This window comes from Limulus polyphemus, unplaced genomic scaffold, assembly GCF_000517525.1.
Source record: "Limulus polyphemus unplaced genomic scaffold, Limulus_polyphemus-2.1.2 Scaffold0, whole genome shotgun sequence".
NCBI lineage: Eukaryota > Metazoa > Arthropoda > Merostomata > Xiphosura > Limulidae > Limulus > Limulus polyphemus.
Genome location: NW_013665610.1, coordinates 2632802 through 2652604, shown reverse-complemented (window position 1 = coordinate 2652604; position 19803 = coordinate 2632802). Strand labels below are relative to the sequence as shown.

Here is a 19803-nt window from a genome sequence, read left to right as displayed (position 1 = left end):
CTAAAGGTTAAAGAAAATTTTTAATAATATTCAGTATTTATTCATTTTTTAGAAAAGAAAAAATTAATTGAGAACAATAGTTTAACCTTTTTATGCATGATTGAATAAAACGAACAAACCTTTTCTTCTGAATGAATATTTGATTACAGTAACTAGTACTGCTCTGGAAACTCTGGTATCACATGGTATTGTCATGCAAGAGCAGGTTTTCAGAAGAAAACATTACAGTTTCTGCTTTTAAAGTTATAAGATTGGAATAGAAAAAAACATTATCAAACATTTAGAAACATTAGTTTTAAAAGAACTCTAAATCATAACCTGTTACAAGGAAGCAATTTAAGGAAAATATTCAGTTCATTTGTAAATTTTTATTTTCCATTCACATATTTGTAAATTTTGTATAAACTTATAAATGATATCTGTCTGTTACGTAAAAAGTGATAATTTTTTGCTTATATAATAAAGATCAAAGAAAATTATTGTGCCATGTAGTTCTATTTGTAAATCCTTATAAATGATTGATTGAAAAGTTAAATAATGCACGTTGTTGTCAAGATCTAGTTAGTTTTTCCTATTCATTACTTTAAAGTTCAGGAATTTTTAGTGTTCATAAGTTTCTTTTCCTTACTGTTTATGTTTATGAACAAAATACTTGGCTACTGTTTAATTATAGGTTTAGTAAACAGTAGTTTAAGTTTACTTATCAAAGTGTTGTAAGGTGCCATTACCATATCTTAATTAGCTAATAATTCTTCTATTTTGTTTATAATAACAGGAGTCTTGTATCAGATCATTTCCAGTTTTTATGATAGTAACAGTGTTTTGCTTTTAAAGGATGATGACCTGATTCATTCTGTGAATGATTTACCTTCTGGTCCTGCTGATAGCAGTCAGAAAGAAGAAAAACTTGGATTTGTAAGAGCCAGTCAAGTGTCAGGAAGATTGTCCATGTTAGGTAGTGGTTCTGACATCCTGCATTGGGAAGAAGCAGCAGACAGACAGCTGCTTCGGGTATGTAAAACTCTAGTTTATTTCCCAAAACCTTTGTATATGAAGTATTTTGCTTTTAGCAGATGCTAGATTGTTCTTCAACTGAATAATTAATATTATTTCATTGAACAAATGTAGAGTAATTGGTGAAAATTGATGTTATTTTTCATTCTTCATTCTGTATCAATATACTTACTTTTAAGAGTTTTCCTGAAAACCAAGTGAAACATTCATATTATTTACATTAGCAGCTACATTTTTAATTAAACAACTGTTTTAAGTTTTCATTAGATAATGTTACAGAGAATGTAAAGACTGTATTCATTGTTTCTGTCCACTGGTATCCTTTCACTTCCAATATAACAAGGTTTCTTACAGGCATAATAAATCCCATTATGCCATGTACATCATTGTCAATGTACTATATGGAACGACTGTTTGATATGAGTATTTTTTACACTATTGTTGATCTATTGAATAATAAGCTTCACATTAGTATCTTTAGCCTGAGCATCTTTCAGTTGAGTGTTGGACCACATTGTGAATTATACTCTGTTGCACTTTAGATTGGTTATCTTTACTATCTTGTGCTTCCCCTAATTTCACAGTGTTTACATTCTTCATTAACACATGGTCTTCAGGATAATGCAATAGGATTTCCATGCTTCTGTACAGGGTGGTGCACAATACTAAAATTGTACTCCTGAAGTTTCTGTAGCCATCTTGTTATCGAGCCTTCTGGATAGCAGAAATTTACCAGTGTTAGACATACACGACTGTTTCACTTTAAGTTTAATGTGAGAGTTATGATTTGGATACTTTATCAAATGTGAGTGTTAAATTTAGTTATTTTTAGAAGTGATAATTTATTGCAAGTTTATTTAAGTAACTGTTTACAAATCATACGTTGTGTAGTTCAATAGTTATGAATTGGTTATTGTTATATTATTGTATCATGTTACTAGAGTCTTCCGAGTTTTTCTCATTGTCTTAATTGAGTATTTGTCAGGTTTTATGTATGGGCCACATTCTTTACAGTAGGCAATAAATTTAAACAATAAACAAACAGCACATAGCCCACTTGTATATTATTTTACTGTTATTTTCTGTACAGCAGTTACCATTCACTTTTCATCAGCAAGGATGTTTGACAGCTGCATCCTCCTTGGATTTTTTGACAGGTAGTGTGCAGAGAATTGTAAGCAGCACACAGATATTAGGGAATATGCTGTTAGTGTGCTGCAGAGTTGTGGATGGAGTTGACGGTAAGATGACTGTTGCCTGATGAGCTACAGTCTGCCAATGGGTAGTCCAATGGTGAATTTTACTGCATAGCCTCTCAGGATATGGCAGATCCTCTTTATACATTTACACCAAGTTGTTCTTACTTTCACCTCTGCAGCAGAGAGGGTAACCATGATACTGGAGTTGAAAGAGAAGACTTGGAGCACTTTTTGGTTGATTGGTGTAAATCTTGTCTCCATGTCAGAAATGATGTGGTCAGTGAGGGGTATGGCAATGGTGTGGCAGTAGTATTGTGCTGAAGCATGTGTTGGTATGTTGGTACAGTTGCACTGCTTAGCATATGTTTGTGGCTTGAAGGGGGTGACATCCACTGTCTGGCAGACTCTCTCAGCCTCACTGTATCTGTCACACATGTCACAGTGTGTTAACAGATTTATAATTTGCATACTTATTAATTAAAAATACTAAATCGATATGGAAATAGTTTTTGCACTCCTTATCAAATACAATGACTGACAGGTATGAGCATTAATAAAATTATTATTAATTATCATTAGATGTTATTATCGCAATTACCATGACATATACATACCATTGTTCAAAATAGCTGTCAGTCTCTACACATACATCTTTAAGAGCTGTCACGATCTTGCGAGATGCATTAACAATATTCTTTGCTTCTGCCTGTAGACATGATGTCAGTGCCCTCAGGTATTCCAAGGCATGGTTGGTTACAACCAAGGCCATGATGAACTCAGTACTAGTGATGGAGAGTAACAAGCTGTTGGCATCATTCATGGAATCAGCTGACCATTCCTTATATCCTCCCTCTACAATACTGTCCATACAGCAAAGAACAGAAGGAAATAAATGAAGAAAGGTATCCAAAGTGTCAAACCACAGCACCCATTGAGTTCTACACAGATCCTTCAGCTTTCTATGGGAAGCATTGGGTTGGACATCTTCAATGGTTTTAAATAGTTTTTACATTTAGGATGCGCATCAAAGAAGCTGGCCATTTTCTGCAGAGTAGTCATCGTATTTAGCACAGCTTCAACAATTAGATCATAAAAATTCTTTATTGGCATATTGGTAATAAAATTCTAATTCTATATAAATACTACTACCAAAATATATAGCTTATTGAATGTAAAAACAGGCAAAATGTAAAACCACAATATCTATGTAAATTACCTTTATTTATGTAAATGCCCTCGTATTGATGCAACTTACTTGTAACTTCTGTTGACTTGATGACAGACAGGTTAAAGCAGTGGGCAACACTATGGGAACATGTGGCTAGTGGATAGATTTTCAGAATGATGACAGCAGCACCCTTTGAATGTCCTGCCATGTTCCCAGCTCCATCATAGGCTTGACCTTGCAGAAGGCCTGGCATGGGCAGGTGGTTAGGGTATTCGACTTGTAATCTGCAGGTCGCAACTTTCAACCCCCCCATCCCAACAAACATGCTTGCCCTTTCAGCCATGTGGGTGTTATAATGTGATGGTCAATCCCTATTTATTGGTAGAAGAGTAGCCCATGAGTTGGTGGTGATGACTAGCTGCCTTCTCTGTAGTCTTTCACTGCTAAATTAAGGATGGCTAGCACAGATATCCCTCGTGTAGCTTTGCATGAAATTCAAAACAAACTGTATCCTCAAACTGCCCTTGAAATGCCTCAATTCAATCCATACTTGTTCAACTGGCCAGTTATCATCTCTGCAATTGCTTGGCCAGTTACACCATCATTGCACTCTATAAAATTAATCAAATTCTCACAAATAATGTCACCACCAGACTGTAATTGCTTGAAACCCACATACCTGCAAGTACAGAATAATAATTAACATAATCAAATGTTGTGCTGTGCTTTGTTAATTTTGCAGGTGAAATATAATCACATTACTCAAATATAGTAATAATTGTTTATGAGTCTATTAAATGTATGTTTAACAAGTGTCAGACTCAATGTCATCAAATATGAGGTTATTACAGTTACCTCAGAATAAGATTGAGCTAATCTTTGTTAGATACATCAGTGACTTCATCAGCAATGCATATGAAAGATTTTACATCCCTCACCCTTCTTGGGATCTGATAAAATTTGAAAAATAAAGTAGTACTTAAAATATACCATTGTGCTTTATATAGTATGACCTTTTTATTTTTTGAAACACTAAGAAGTAAAAATACCTTGTGAATTTTCTGGTGAATTCTGTCAATACCTTTTCTTGGATGATGAGTCAACAGTAACTGATGGTCTGGGAGAAGCTGGTGAGGGATCTGGCTGTACGACACACTGAAGTCTGTACATACTTGTTTAAAAGCTGTTGAGTCATGTTGTGATACTAAAACCCTGTGATAGATCAAAAAGTTATGATAAAACAAGAATGATGAACCAATGAAGGACTGGCAACTCTGACGAAAACAAAGAATATAAACAATTGCCAGAATTACAGCATCACATGACATAGCTAAAAGCAGCTAGTTTCTTGCTAGATAATCTTAATCTTATCTTGATCTTAGAGGAAGTGGCTTTCTAGGCAATCAGGAAAGCCCCTTAGGTATGCCTCTATGAGTTGGGTAAGCTAATACAGGAGTATTGCTTAATTCTTTCTTTAATTTGTTAAATACTTGTTCGCAATCAGCAGTCCAATAAAATGTACTTGGTTTTTCAAGTAATTTCTATAAAGCACAAGCTATGTCAGAGAATGATTTTACAAAATGACAAGAGTAACATCATAATCCAAGAAATCCTCTTACTTCATGCAAGTTCCTTGGTGTTATTTAGTTCTGAACAGATTAAATTATAGATGGCTTTGTAGAGTTCCTCTATGCTGAATATATTCCCCTGGAAACTCTCCTGATGATGAAACAATTCATACTTCTTGGGATTCAGATTAAGGTTCTATTTTCTCAACTGAACCAAAATTTTCCTTAGCTCATCATAAGCATTATCAAAGGTTTTCCCATGTGTGATTGTGTCATTGAAGTAGATGAGCAGAACATTCTGAGCAGCATTTGAGTCTCAAAAAAAAAAGGCCAGAATGCACTGTATTATTTCAACAACAGTTAAAAATTGAATAATTTGCATGATTATTTATTTATTTTAGTAATAGGCAATGTAATAGCTATACAGGTATAAATAATAACTACAAAAATTAATCCAAAATCTAAAGTGCAATGTATTTCCCTACATCACAATAATTTTTTTCTAAATAGGGTCCACCAGCATTTATTTATTTTATTCTGGATTATTTCTTTCTTAAGACAATATTTAAGAAGCTCTGAAACAGATACATAGGCAAATTTATTTTTTTCTTAAAAAGACTCTCAAGAATACAGCCCCAGTCAGTGATTTTTAAGACCATTGCTAATGAAGTAATGCATTACTTTTATTATCATTTTATTAGCATTATTAGTAAATTATTTTGCTGTGTTACTAATGTTAACTATGCCTAACTTACAAATAAACTTGGAGTTTTTTTGCTAGTAGACACAATAACTCTCACTACTAAAAGTGAACTCAATCACTCATTGAATACTTAATACCTCATTAACTGAATAACTTTCACATACTAAATTACTCATATACATGTTGTACATAACTTTGTTTTAACATATTACATTAAGTTTCTCAATTCTTAACTTTCATGAACTTTCCACACCTTAATGTCATGTGCCCTCTAGCAAACATCTAAATGAAAACATAAAAAATATATTCCAGAAAAATTTAGTATATACTGCCTAAAAGAAGTTTAGCATGTCCTGCCTAATGAAGAGAATTTTTTATTAATGCACCTAAAAAATAGTTTTAATTTAAGTGCTTACATTAACTTATTTATTTCTTCATGTAATTGTTTCTTCCCACTTTTTCTGGAACATTATTTACATAGCAGACACTAATAAACAAGAAGATGTTAAAAATAATATAAATATCCTTGTGTGTGTATAGATATATATATTTTGTAAAACTTCAAAGAATATTTCATAATGAAAATGCGACTATAGATTTGTGGAAGCATATTCATTTTTGTTCGTTACTGAATATACTAAACAATTAATAAAATGCTGAGTTCAGCATTAACTTAATTTATGATTTGAATCCAATTAAAACTTAGCTCTACTTTTCCACTAATTTAATCCTATGAGATTACATACTGCACTGTACCAACTATTGATAATAACTAACTGTTAGTTGATCTTTCTTTAAAACACTATTTTTGCATGGTCGTTATTTTTAATAACATATACTTGTACAGTATATACTAACAGAGAAATGACTAATAGAAAAACGTTTTGTATCATATTTTTGTTTTCTATACATATTTATTCTTCTTTTTCTAAACAGCATATAAAACTAACTTGATTGTACAAGTAATGTGGCCTTGTTATTTAGTAGAGGATAAATATTTCTACATTTCTTATATACTTTACCCATAACTCTGCAATTTTAGTTGCAAGACATCAGGAAGGAACCATTTGGTGGCCCAGAAGCACCACCTGACCAGTTAGAAGACAGAGATAATGAATCTTCAGGTGGCAGCAAAGAAAGGTTGTTTTGAATTTCAATAATGTATTTAGGTAATATAAACATTATGTAGTAAGCACATGAGCAAATCTCACATATAAACCTTAATGTGCTACATGCATTAGCAATAACTTCTGATCAAAGTCAGCTATCTACATAGACCAGAACTAAAAATTAACCCAGTAAACAAGGCAGATAAATTAATATACCAGTTTGACTAGAAATATACAGTGTCACAAAACATTGAAAATTTTCAGCTTAAATGTATCTAATATATTTAAATAAAAGATGGCTGTTATTTATCTGATATTTTTTTTTATATTTCACACTTTGTTTTATTTAGTGAGTTAATAAAAGATTATTGAAGGATTTTTAAGCATGATTGCCATATCAAAAACTCCATTTCTGTGTAAGGATAAACACTGATATAAAAAAAAATATGCCAAATGTAATTTCATTTATATTAAGCTATACACCTCATGCTGTTTAATAACATTAATGAATGTCTATTAGACCAGTTCAAAAATATAAATAATTGAATTACTCACTGATATATGCTGCATTTATTTCTTGACATATATATTACTGGTATGTTAATGTGCTTAAGTTAATAGTTTTATAAATGTTGTTTTATGTGTTACATCATTTATTTTTTTATATTGGGATGTTTTACTTCAGTTAGTGGGATCATGACTGGAAGTTAGCTTGGCTTTGTGCACTCTAATTACCACTATGGGTCTGAACTTTAGGAGAGGTCTACTTAATAATCTTTGAATTATTACTTGTATAAGATATATAAAAAATAAAGCAACAAAAACTTAAGCAATTACATTCAATCAATAAATGGGAAGTCAGATATAGGAATAAGAAATTACATACGTTCCTAGTGGACTTTTCTACTTTTTTTTTGAGACAACTACAAGATATAGATTTTTAAAATGTTACATATAGCTGTTTGTAAAATTTCACCTTGTACAATTTTATATAGCTGTAAGAGGAGGATAGTTGAAACCATGAACTACACATACAAAATACAAGTGATCATAGGTCTCTTGTATGTGATGATTCGTTGTTACTTTTATTCTTATTTCACTGTTATTTAAAGGTAGCAAAATTATCAATCATAAGCCAGAAAGTCATATTAAAATTTCTGTGGAACTTGGAAAGGTACAAGTTTTTATGCTTTTAATCTTTCATTTTTTTTAGAGAAAACACCATTGTCTTAAAAAATGAATCTGGTCCTTTAGGAATTTCTTTTTTTCCACATTATGACACAAATGGAAGGTAAGAAGTTAATGTAGACACAGTTTTTATTAAAATGCATATACACTACAGGAATAGCAGAATCTTGCTCTTAAAAATATACTGAGATGAATTAATTTTGAACTAAATAATGAATAAAATTAAAACAGTAAAAGTGTATTCTATCAGCATATATTTTTCTGATTTGCTATTATACCTTGTTGTATTTAAACAATGAAAATATACTAGGACATTTTCAGAATAATGTTTTGTAATGTGCATGTGAGATAGAGATTTTTAATACCCTGTGATCTTGAATGGTCAAACAACATTACTATATTCTGATACTGATTAATGTGCATATATACTGAAGGTAAATTTGATGACGAGGAATTTGAGACTAATAATGCTTGGAGATGGCTTGAATGGGTAATGCAGAAAAACTTTAATATAAGTTTTTCTTTATTACCCATTCAAGCCATCTCCAAGCATTATACTGAAGGTAATTTTACTTCCAGATTGCAATTACATTAAATAACAGTAGTTTTTTGTGCTACTTATCTACAATGTACCATAAACTACCTCCACATTTCTATACATTGTTGATATTTTTGCAGGGACTGGGGATTAGTTGTTCAAGCAATTGAACCTGGTGGTAGAATTGATCAAGATGGACGCTTTCATGTGGGAGATCATATCATTGATATCAATGGACAAAGCTTACTTCATGTTAGTCCTAAAAAAGCTCAGGAAATATTCAACGATGTTCTACAAGAACCGGAGATCAGGATACGACTGATCAAGAATTCATTGTCTACATATTCTACTCAATTCCCTAAAAAGCTTCCTTTTCCTGTTTATCCAAAACACATGTTCCATAAAGAGAGATCAAAAGATGAGAGTGAAAAGGCAGACTTGGTGAAAGAACAGGAACAAGGTTTTGTGTTAATATTTCTCTTGAAGTAGATTTTATACACTTACGAAACAAAACAGTACATACTATTGATTGGATTGTGTGTGAATTAAGTTGTACTTTAAATCCATTAATTCTTCTCATCCTATGGTCTGGATGGATCAGTGGACATGTGATTTTCATTCTTTTCTATAAAAGTAAAGGTAAAAGAAAACATAAAAGTAAATGTAAAAGAATAATACACAAGATTTTAGCAACACAAAAATTTAAAATAGCCTATTTGAATGTACATGGATAATTTTTGTAAGTTTTTACAAATATTTGGCATGTTTTTGTTTATCCAGTCATACTGTCAATGCAATCTCATATGGATGTTACTAGGAGTCCTGTAACCAACAGTCATAACCCACAAACAACTTGGTGCATAAGTATAATTAAAAATGTGCTTTATAAACCAAGGGGGTGCATATGAACCTCATTGGTAATTCCTGGGTTAAAGGGTTTTGAGGATATGTTATCTTTGAAGTTAAGTTTAAATAGCTGTTTCTCACATCTAATGGCAGATACAGCTCAATTGGATAACATTCCTAATCATCTCCTAGCTGGACTGCTGAAAAATGATATATTATAGTGTGGGATTTATTATCCAATATGACCAAATACATGTACATTTCATACTTGAGAGTCATCACCTTCTTACTGCCATGAGACATGGAATATGGGTCAATGAGTTCCCAACATGTGTCCCCATTTTCATTTATAGTTGTCATAATATTTTACTCAAATAATGTTAAGAAATGAATTTCTTATACTCACTTGTATAAAGTTGTTGTTTGTGAAATAATACTAAAATGAATCAATCTACTGGCCAATAAGATTAATAACGAATTGATATTGACTTATTGTTTTAGATCTTGTGGGATACTTTTTAAATATTTATCTTTATAGTGAGATATTTAGTCAATAGTATACATGCTTATAACGCATATTAATTGTGGTTCTGTTGAATAATTAAATTGATTATAAAACAGCATTTGTGATATCTAAACTTTTTCAATGTCCTGTTTACAGAAGTTTTGAATCCAAATTTTGCAACAGTAATGCCATCAATAAAAGTTTCTCCATTTGTGCCATTAAGTCAAAAGAATATTCCTCTTACCTCAAACACAAGGAAAATTGGGCGAAAATTTTCAGTACAACTAACAAAAGGTAAGGCTTTTTACCTGTCCTGTTAAAATATCTAAATCAATTATTTGATTGGGTATCCAGAATATTTTGTTACTTTGAAGTTAATGAGAATAAACACAAATGTACAATCACAATAGACAATCATAATTCAAACAAACATGGGGAAAAATGTACTTTACTTGCCACAATGGACAGTTACTATAGAGCTATGTTTGAAGTCGTTCTAATTTATTCAGATGCAGGGCCATACAAAGTGGAGTGCAAACTGTGCACCTGCACAGAGTGCCAAGCTTTACGGGCAGGAGTTTACATCTTCAAAAGCAAAGATGGATATTAGATATTTTTGAGAAGGGGCACAGAATCTATCTTGCACAGGGTTCTACCAGTGATTGGAACAACCCTGTTCAGATGATCTCATAAGTAAGACTAACTTAGACTGTGTTCTAGACTGACTAAATATTACATTACTTAATTAACTCTTTAACATTAGATTTACCCAGAGTGACTAGTGCTATTAATGTGACTGGTCATTACCAATGAAATATAAGAAAAGGGTAATTACCTCAAGAGATCACCTGACTACCCATAGAAAAGATAACTGTAACTTTACAAACTACAGATGACCTTGCAGTTATCTTTACTGCAGGAAGCCAAAAGTTGCTACTTTAGGTGAATGACACATAACAATAAATAGCTAGCACAATAGTAACTTAACAGCCTTCTCACCCAATGTGCTATCTGGAAATTGCACATACCTGCACAACTAACAAATTTTGAAAAATTGCTATATTAAAGAAGGAGGTAGAATACACATAGTATGCTTATATGCCACAATATTAACTAGATACTAAACACAAGACATGTGAAAAACTAGAAATTATCTGTGGTGAAAAGGTTTAATGCAACCAACTTGCACTGCATAGACTAAGTTATTAAATATAAATTAATTAATCAGTTCTTAATTTGTGACTTCATTGTTATAGGGACAAAAACTACAATTGAAATATCATCTAGCTGCTACATTCCAGAATCTTATTTTGAACTCCAGGAAGATGATTGTTGTTTGAATATTATATGACCAGTGAAGTACTATAGTGCTTATTATGAAATGCCAAATCTTTATTCATCCAACTTGATCATATGTCAATGTTTCGTCTTTATTATAATGTCATAATTTTAGTACTGAAACCTGTTAAGGATAAATTCTTTTTGAATTGACATAAGAACCAATGTTGTAATGAAGTAATAAATCAAGATTATTGTTGTGCTAGGATCTGATGGTTTGGGCTTCAGTATAACAACAAGAGATAATCCTGCTGGTGGGAACTGTCCAATTTATATCAAGAATATTTTACTAAAAGGTGCTGCAATTCAAGATGCAAGGCTGAAGCCTGGAGACAGACTTTTAGAGGTATTTTCAAATTTTACCTTTAAGCTACTGTGTTTAATGGAATAATTTTTGAAACATGTATCTGATAAAGGTAAATATAACTTTTTGTGTTATGATTTAGGTAAGTTTAGAGATTAGAAGTGGAAAACCATTTATATTACTGTTATATTTCAGTTTCCAAAAAAAAAACACATACCTAGGTCTTAATATAAGAATGTATAGGATCATAAGAAACTTGAATAACAGAGTAATACCTTGCTGTGTGTTATAATTGAAGTTACAAAACACTAGCTTATTCTAGGAAGGTGTAGAGACTTTCAAAAATTAAAGAACCCAATCATTTGTATCTTTATGATATATGTTAAGCTTTCTGTATTAGGAAATTTTATTATTTTATCTTGAAATTGAAATATTTCCAGAAAAAGACAAGAATTAATTCCTTAAATGGTGGTCACCATTGTACAGAGGTTAAGTATAATATACTAAAACAATTTGAGAGTCTTACTGTTGGATATACAAGACTGTTTAATGTAAGAGTTATTACTTAGTTCATTTAGTGATCTAATATTTAATGATTATTTAGCTTTCATAACAAGAGTGTTAAAAGTAATTACTTTAAAAGCAATAGTTATGATAACTTTTGTTACATAACTCGGTAAGAGTTGTACATTGTGCATGTAGTTCAATTGTTGTAAATTGACGTCGCATTGCTCAAACCTTCTGTATTTTTCTCATTGCCTTAAGTGAGTATTGTTATATCATACCATCTCGTGGTTTGCAGAAAGTTCTACACAGACATAGATAACCAAATGAGTTAAGAAGAAAACGTTAAGTTAGTGAAAGTGAAATAAAAGTGCGTGATTGTTAGTTTATCCATAATGGGCAATATATAAAATGTTTGTACTTTGAGACAATTATTTAAAGTTCTGGATACAACTGTAGTAACCCATGGGGTAATGTAAGTGAATCGATCACAGATTGTGCAGTGAGAAACAGAATAGAGAAAAATAATTCATCTTGTCAATTGAGTTCTAAAGTAACTGAACTAGCCTGTATGGACTTTTGATGTAAAAGAGAATTATTTAAAGCTCTGTATGCAACTGTGGTAACCCAAGGAGTAATGTAAGTGAACTTATCACTAATTATATTGTGATAACAGAAGAAAAAAAGAATTAGTTAGAATTTTAGATACAACCTTGATATCCTATAGTGTAAAGATTTTTTGTACGTGTGTTTGACTTGTTTTGGATATATTATTTTAAAACAAGTAGATTGTGTGCTGTATGTTTATTGTTTGAATTTATTGACAACAAGTCACAGACACCTACTGTAAAATAATCCCAGCTCATATTGAAAACCCTGACACTTACCATGTTGTTACAATGTATGCCATCACATCTAATCATGCTATATATGATGACCATGCATTTTAATAATAGTCCTGCAGTGTAATTTCCATGAATAAGGCTCTGTTATAAGGCTGTCATGTACAAAGCATACCACTCCTTGCTGTTGCTTTCCATATTATATCTAATGTACGTGCATGAGAATTACAGTTCTCCATCTCCTGTATCAACAGTTCAAGTCTATAGGTGCTGCATCCAGTGGCATATGGAATAGCATGAATACCCATTTCATTCTCCAACTTCTTGAGGTATGTGACAATTGAACAAATATACAGTGGAAACAACTTGTGTACGCATGACTTGTCACTTTTGCAGGTGTAGATTCTTTTTTATTATGTTTCATACTGTTTGTTAGGACATGTGGTCCACTTTTTTTATTGAACTTTGTGTTTATAGATTCTCACTAGTTACAAGATGATGCACTTCGCTTATCATATCTGGGGTCTGACTTGTTGCATGTCTCTTTCTGGGTGGTCCTGGTGCTCTAATTTGATCCATATTCCTTTGTTTGCTAGTGCCATTAAGTACAAGGGATATAATCATCTTAAAATTTCTAAATCACTAATTTGAACATGTTTATGATGTGAATATGTAAATATTTTGCATTGGAAAGGCTGTTACATATGGTTCCCAAAAGCAATCAGTTTTTATGGCATCACAAAAGTTACAAAATGCCAATCAATGTCAAAATATAGTTCTTATACATTCCATCCACTGCAATTTAAACTTAATATGGAGATTATCATGTTATTTGCTTACTTGCATATACAAAATCATTTTCACATAACATACTCAACTCCCTATAGTTATTCCAAAGCCAATTGAGTTGTGATTTTTGGTTGTGGGTTGTGTTTCTGTGTGTGTGGGTGGGTATTGCTGTAAAGATGCATCTTGTGTGTGGATGTTGACATTAGTATCTTCCAATGAAAGGACCACATTTAGGATGGAATGGGAATAATCAGTCATGTGGGTAGCACTAATTGCTCTGGGTAAGTTTGACGTTACTGAATTATTTAAGTAATGTCAGATTGTGTCTGTTGGGTAGAAATCTTCATTTACTGCAGTTTGGAAAAAAGATCAGCTCAGTTCCAATAAAAGCAAATACACACAATGTTCTTGTGTTCTAAGCAATAAAAATTGTTCATTATGTTTTACATTGTGTCCGGCCTCTTTCTTTCTCCAATACAGTCAAAGTCAAAGAACTACTTTGTAATAAATATCATGTTGAATCTCTCATTAATCTGTGGACATATCTTGTTACTCTAAGGGAAATCAGTTTTACACACATGTATTGGGTGAATAAAAATGAATTATTAATCTAAACTTTAAGGAAAATGTTGTGTATAGCTTGTGTTATAGCTTAATGAAGGATTAAAATTTTTATAAGCTTTATTAATGGGTTATGAGTTGAATTATCTTCTTGCTAACTTGCCTGTGAGTTTGTATTCTAATGATTACTGATTCATGGATGAACAGTGAAGGATGAATTTAAAATCCATGATTTGAAAAGTCAGAAACATCTCCAGATAAATGATGTCAAGATATTTAATAAAATTATCTCTTTGATAATCTAACGTTTTAACATTCATGCCTTTCTAGGTTTTTCTAGTGATGAATAAGACAAAAATACCATAAAAGTTAGATGGCATCTAATGTCATTTCTGAAGAAAATGCTTTAGGGTATAGATTTAAGAAAGAAAAAAAATTAAAAGATGTTAAATATCTATAATACTTCCAGGTCAATGGAATGGAAATGACTGGTTTGTCACAAGAAGAAGCTGTTGGAATTTTGAGAGATATTCCATTAGGAGGAACTGTCAATTTTGTGCTCTCTCGACAAGAACTTGACTTAACACCTAGTTTCAACGTACCTCAAGAAGTAGTTAGTGAAATATTGAAAAATTCATTCAATTAGTAAAATAAGTAATAACTCTGTTAAGCTACCGTGTTTAAAATTTGGTTAATAAGAGAGATGATGTATAGTATGTTAATTATATAAACTTTTATGTGACTCTGAGGTAATTAATTGTATATTGCAGTGAAATCGACTTGCATATACAAATAAGTATTGTAAATTTTTGATAAATTATGCATATATCCATTTTGTAGTTCTGTATTAGACTTAATGAGAGTTTTTTAACTTTTGTACATTTGTATGAATGCTTATAAATACTCGAATACTTCCCCACTCTGTAATTTATAATGGAACACACTGTAGGAACTAGTAATAAGATTGAAGCGTCCTGTACTTAGAGATTGTATACCTAGTAGAGCTTTAACTGCTCTCTGTCTGTGTGAAGGAATCCTTTGTATGAGCTAGTGCTAAGTTTGTAACTACCTTACATTTGTATAATGGAGCTAAAAAACTTGTATTACACCTAAATGGTCTAGTACTGAAAATACTATTTCTCTATATCTTTATAATTGTACATATTGTTAGCAGCTGGTTCTAAAAGTTCATAACTGGTTATTAATATTATGTTGGCGTTAAGATTAATACTTTATTCCCTTAATTTTATGGAACATTTTGGAGAAATGAGAAATGATTTGATAAAACACTTTGGGAATTGGTGCTGAAATTAAAATAATTATATCAACATATAATGAACAAATAGTACTAGTATTAAGATTTAAACTTCTCTGTAGAGTCTGTGTTGGTGTGCTGAAACACCCTGTAGGAATGAAGACTAATACAGAAACTCTTTCTTTAGTGGTATGATGAAGCACATTATACAGTTATAGGAATGGGGACTAACACAGAAACTCCTCCTTAGTGGTAAAAGGAAACACCTTCTAGGAATAGGGACTAACACAGGAACTCTTCCTTATTGGTATAAGGAAACACCTTCTAGAAATAGGGACTAACACAGAAACTCTTCCTTAGTGGTATAAGGAAACACCTTCTAGAAATAAGGACTAACACAGAAACTCTTCCTTAGTGGTATAAGGAAACACCTTCTAGAAATAGGGACTAACACAGAAACTCTTCCCTAGTGGTATAAGGAAACACCTTCTAGGAATAGGGACTAACACAGAAACTCTTCCTTAGTGGTATAAGGAAACACTTTGTAGGAACTGGGACTAACAAATAAACTTTTCCTTAGTAGTATAAGGAAACACCTTGTAGGAATGGAGACTAATGTAGAAACTCTTCCTTAATGAAATTTCCCATCGGAGTAGATGCTAAAATTGCAATAGTGATATTAGATTCATGTAAGCTGGGACAAAGATTCTACCTCGTTAATAAGAGAAAGCAAACAATAACAAATAGAAAAGTCTAGAACAATTAGGCTGAGAATGTTCAGAGTTTCTGTTAAGAAAACTTCTTTATTTTTTGTGTTTGTTCATATGAAATCATCTCATTCTAAAATTAGAAGTAATATCTTTCATACCTTATCGTTGGTTCTCAGCCATTAGATAAAGCTGGAGATGAATATGAAATCTACCCTTGGAAACCCAAAGATATTCTGACATTTGAAATTCCATTAAATAGCAGAGAGTCAGCTGGTTTAGGGATCAGTGTAAGAGGCAAAACCACCTCAACTGAAAATGGTCACATGGATCTAGGTATTTTTGTGAAATCTGTGATTCATGGTGGTGTAGCATCTAAAGTAAGTACAAAATTTATCATAACTTATGGTTACAATTAGCTCTAACACGAACTTTTTCCTCCCAATCAGTTTAGTTACTTTCCAATTAATTTATAATATGGATGTTCATTAGTCATATATTTAAATTCTTTCACTTCTATTCGAACTTTGATATTGAACAAAAACTTTATCACATACAACAGAATAGGATACATTTGAACTGATAATATACAGTCTTTTTACTATAAACCTGGACTAGGCTACTAGATAATAATGTGTTTAAATTGTTGTCTGTCATATTATGATGTTATAATACACAGATATTATTACATGTTTTACCAGCTAAGACAATTTACACCCTATGCTTCTTGATACTCTTTACTAATTTCCAGAGTGGAATTAGATAATTTTACTGCACTATGATTAGAGTATTAACTGACTATGTGGTATTCTCAGATAAAATGGAATTTCCACAAAAGTAACATGATGGGTCTGTGTAATAATGAGAGATTTGATTTGGAAATATACCATGGAGAAAACCTTAATTCTCTGGCTTTGACTGAGTTTGTGAAAAAAGAGACTTTACATAACGTAAAACACACAGAGAAATCAAGTTTTTATTTAGACTTTAAAAAAATCAAAATATTGTGTTTATTGGACTAAGGACAGTGCCTTTACTGCCTAGTTTCATTTTTTTAAAACTTATGAAGCTGTTTAATAAGATTTACTTAAAGTTACAGGTTAAACTTTAAGAGAGTTTTACTATTTACAAAGAAAGGATGTAAATTTCACTTACCAAATTGAGTGCTTGGGCTGAGAAAGAGTTAACGAAGAGATAATAATATTATGTATCAAATTCTATAATACTCTCCATTTCAAGATATGAGTGTCACCTATATCACTATTGGTCAATCCCATTGAAACACAAGAGGGGTTGTAATCTCGAAATATCACCTGATCTACCACAGGGGGACACAGTTGTTTTGTACATTCCTGTACAACTTGCAGTATTACAGCCTTTTTACCATGGGCAGAACAGATGCGACTTCAATAGAATGACAAATGAACAAAGACAGCTAGAATAACATCAACTTAATGGCTTTTCTGACCATGTATTATGAGAAAATTGCATGTACTATAAATGTAATATAAAAATTATAATACTTCTGTTAATGTATTTCATATTGGAAAGCTTAAATGAAGTAAATGATATTTATTCAAATATTACATTTGTAATATTGAGTGAGGTACAACTGAACTGATGGAATTGTTTAGGAACTTCCTGAAACAAGACATAATTTCTAATGTAAATTTTATTTATTTATGCTAATATTGTAAAGTACAAAATGCATAACTTGTATTGCCAAGTGTATTTTTTAACTAATATTCATATCTTTATATTTTGATATGGCTTCCCCATCACAAAGAAGTTTTTGTAACAAATGTAAAAAATAAATAAATGTATTTAATTCTAAAAATGCTTACTGATAAAGTGCTTGTAAATTTATGCATTCTGCCACTTTTGAGCACAAGAATTATTTCAAAATTAATAGAATCCTACTAACTAAATTTTAGTATGTTAAGCTCTTTTGAGATTTAAAAAAAATGTGGTTTTAATGATTTGAATTACTATCTATTCTTCACTTTATTATCAGGATGGTCAACTTCTCGCTAATGACCAGCTTGTTAAGATCAATGGAATTTCTTTATTAAACATGACAAATACAGAAGCCATGAAAGCATTAAGTTATGCTATGGCTGAAGGTGAAGATCTTAGTGTTGTTCCTGAGGCTATTAAGCTCACCATTGCTCGACAAAAACATTCTGATAGTGAGACTGTTGATCACGTTTCATCATTCAGTCAAAATAAGTTAACCCTTAATAGTACCATTGGAGATTCTGGCAACAGAGGTGTCCTGGAAATCCAAACTAATCCACTAGAAAATGAAACATTCACTCCAGTTAATTCTCGAAGTGGAAATTCAGAAAGTAAATTTATGTTTGTCCCCAGATTAAGTACAGATGGAAATAATAACACAGAACATTTAAGTATGAGCATAAAAGATGCTAAACAACAAGGTAAAAACTCAATTATTGGCCAACTGATAAGCCAAGGGATTAAAGCCAGTGCATTTTGCAATAAGTCTTACCTGGGAACAAGTCATGAAAATTTGGATGGCAATCAACTTCAGGCATTATATGGAGAGAATATTTTCCAGAATGATGTAAACTATTCTCCAACAGTTAATTTACCAGTTTTTGATTCTGTGATGATAAAAGGATTGTATGAAAATCCAGCTCAACCTAAGTCTGCAATTGAAGCTACAATAGCAGAAGACTTACTTTCAAGCCTAACGAAAGATACAAGTTTTACAGAAGAAAGAAAAAATGAGGAAAATGGAAGTGAAGGTATTTTGGAAGGCAAAGAAGTGGGCACAAATAGTCAGTAAGAATACATTTTGATATTATAAAATTTTATTTACTTTCACTTTTTAAAAAAGATTTCTGCATGCCTTCTCATAATGCTTATAGCTCTGGTCTTTTCAAATTTCTCTACTTTTTACTTAATTGATGTCTTTACTTTTTCAGACTTACATGTATTTATGAAGTTTTTTTATTAATATGTAAAATACCTGGGCTGGGCAAGGGCTAGTGATTACCATGCCAGGCTGTGTATCAGTAGGTTCATGCTCACATTATGCCTTTGAATACGTTCTTTGGCATACTTTCAGCTGAGGACATGTTACAAAAGTGACAGTTAATAGAGTTATTTGATAAAGCATAGCTATGTGGGGAATTTAAGATACTGACTAATTGCCCTCATTTTGATTGACATATCAAAATTAGTAACAACTGTGCTTGAAGCTATGGGCCCTCTGACCTTGATGTTTAGCCATGTGGGTTTAAAATAACAAATACCATACCAAAATACAATATTTTTATTTCTCTTTTACTTGGTTGTATAATATTAGTCCTTTTTTGTATTTTCTCACAAGAAACCTCATATCCTTCTGTTATTTTCTTTAGACACTAGCTGTGGAGTTTAATAAGAAAATAGCAATCTGATATTAAAACAAAATTATCTTTTAGTTTTTTAAAATATTCTTTAATTTTTCTAGTCATATATTTTAGTCATATTTTCTAGTTAAATTACTCTCCTTATCTCCATTAAACTGTGAAACTCACTTTAAAATATTGCCCATTATAGCTAAACTAACAATCATGCAATCTAACTTCACTTTCACTAACATAACTTCACTTGTGCTCACTTGGTCACCTATATATATATATATATATATATATATA

General features: G+C 31.5%; 1 protein-coding gene across 1 annotated transcript in view; it reads left to right on the top strand.

Annotated features, from left to right (window-relative positions):
* The window catches only part of LOC106464713 (partitioning defective 3 homolog B-like), a 55603-nt gene that overhangs the window by 15325 nt on the left and 20475 nt on the right, over positions 1-19803 (top strand). Inside the window, exons 5-13 of the mRNA XM_013925239.2 lie at positions 835-1011; positions 6695-6792; positions 7975-8052; positions 8628-8947; positions 9995-10132; positions 11383-11522; positions 14646-14789; positions 16318-16518; positions 18153-18943. Coding sequence (XP_013780693.2) covers positions 835-1011; positions 6695-6792; positions 7975-8052; positions 8628-8947; positions 9995-10132; positions 11383-11522; positions 14646-14789; positions 16318-16518; positions 18153-18943 — 2087 coding nt within the window. The remainder of the gene's footprint in view (positions 1-834; positions 1012-6694; positions 6793-7974; positions 8053-8627; positions 8948-9994; positions 10133-11382; positions 11523-14645; positions 14790-16317; positions 16519-18152; positions 18944-19803) is intronic.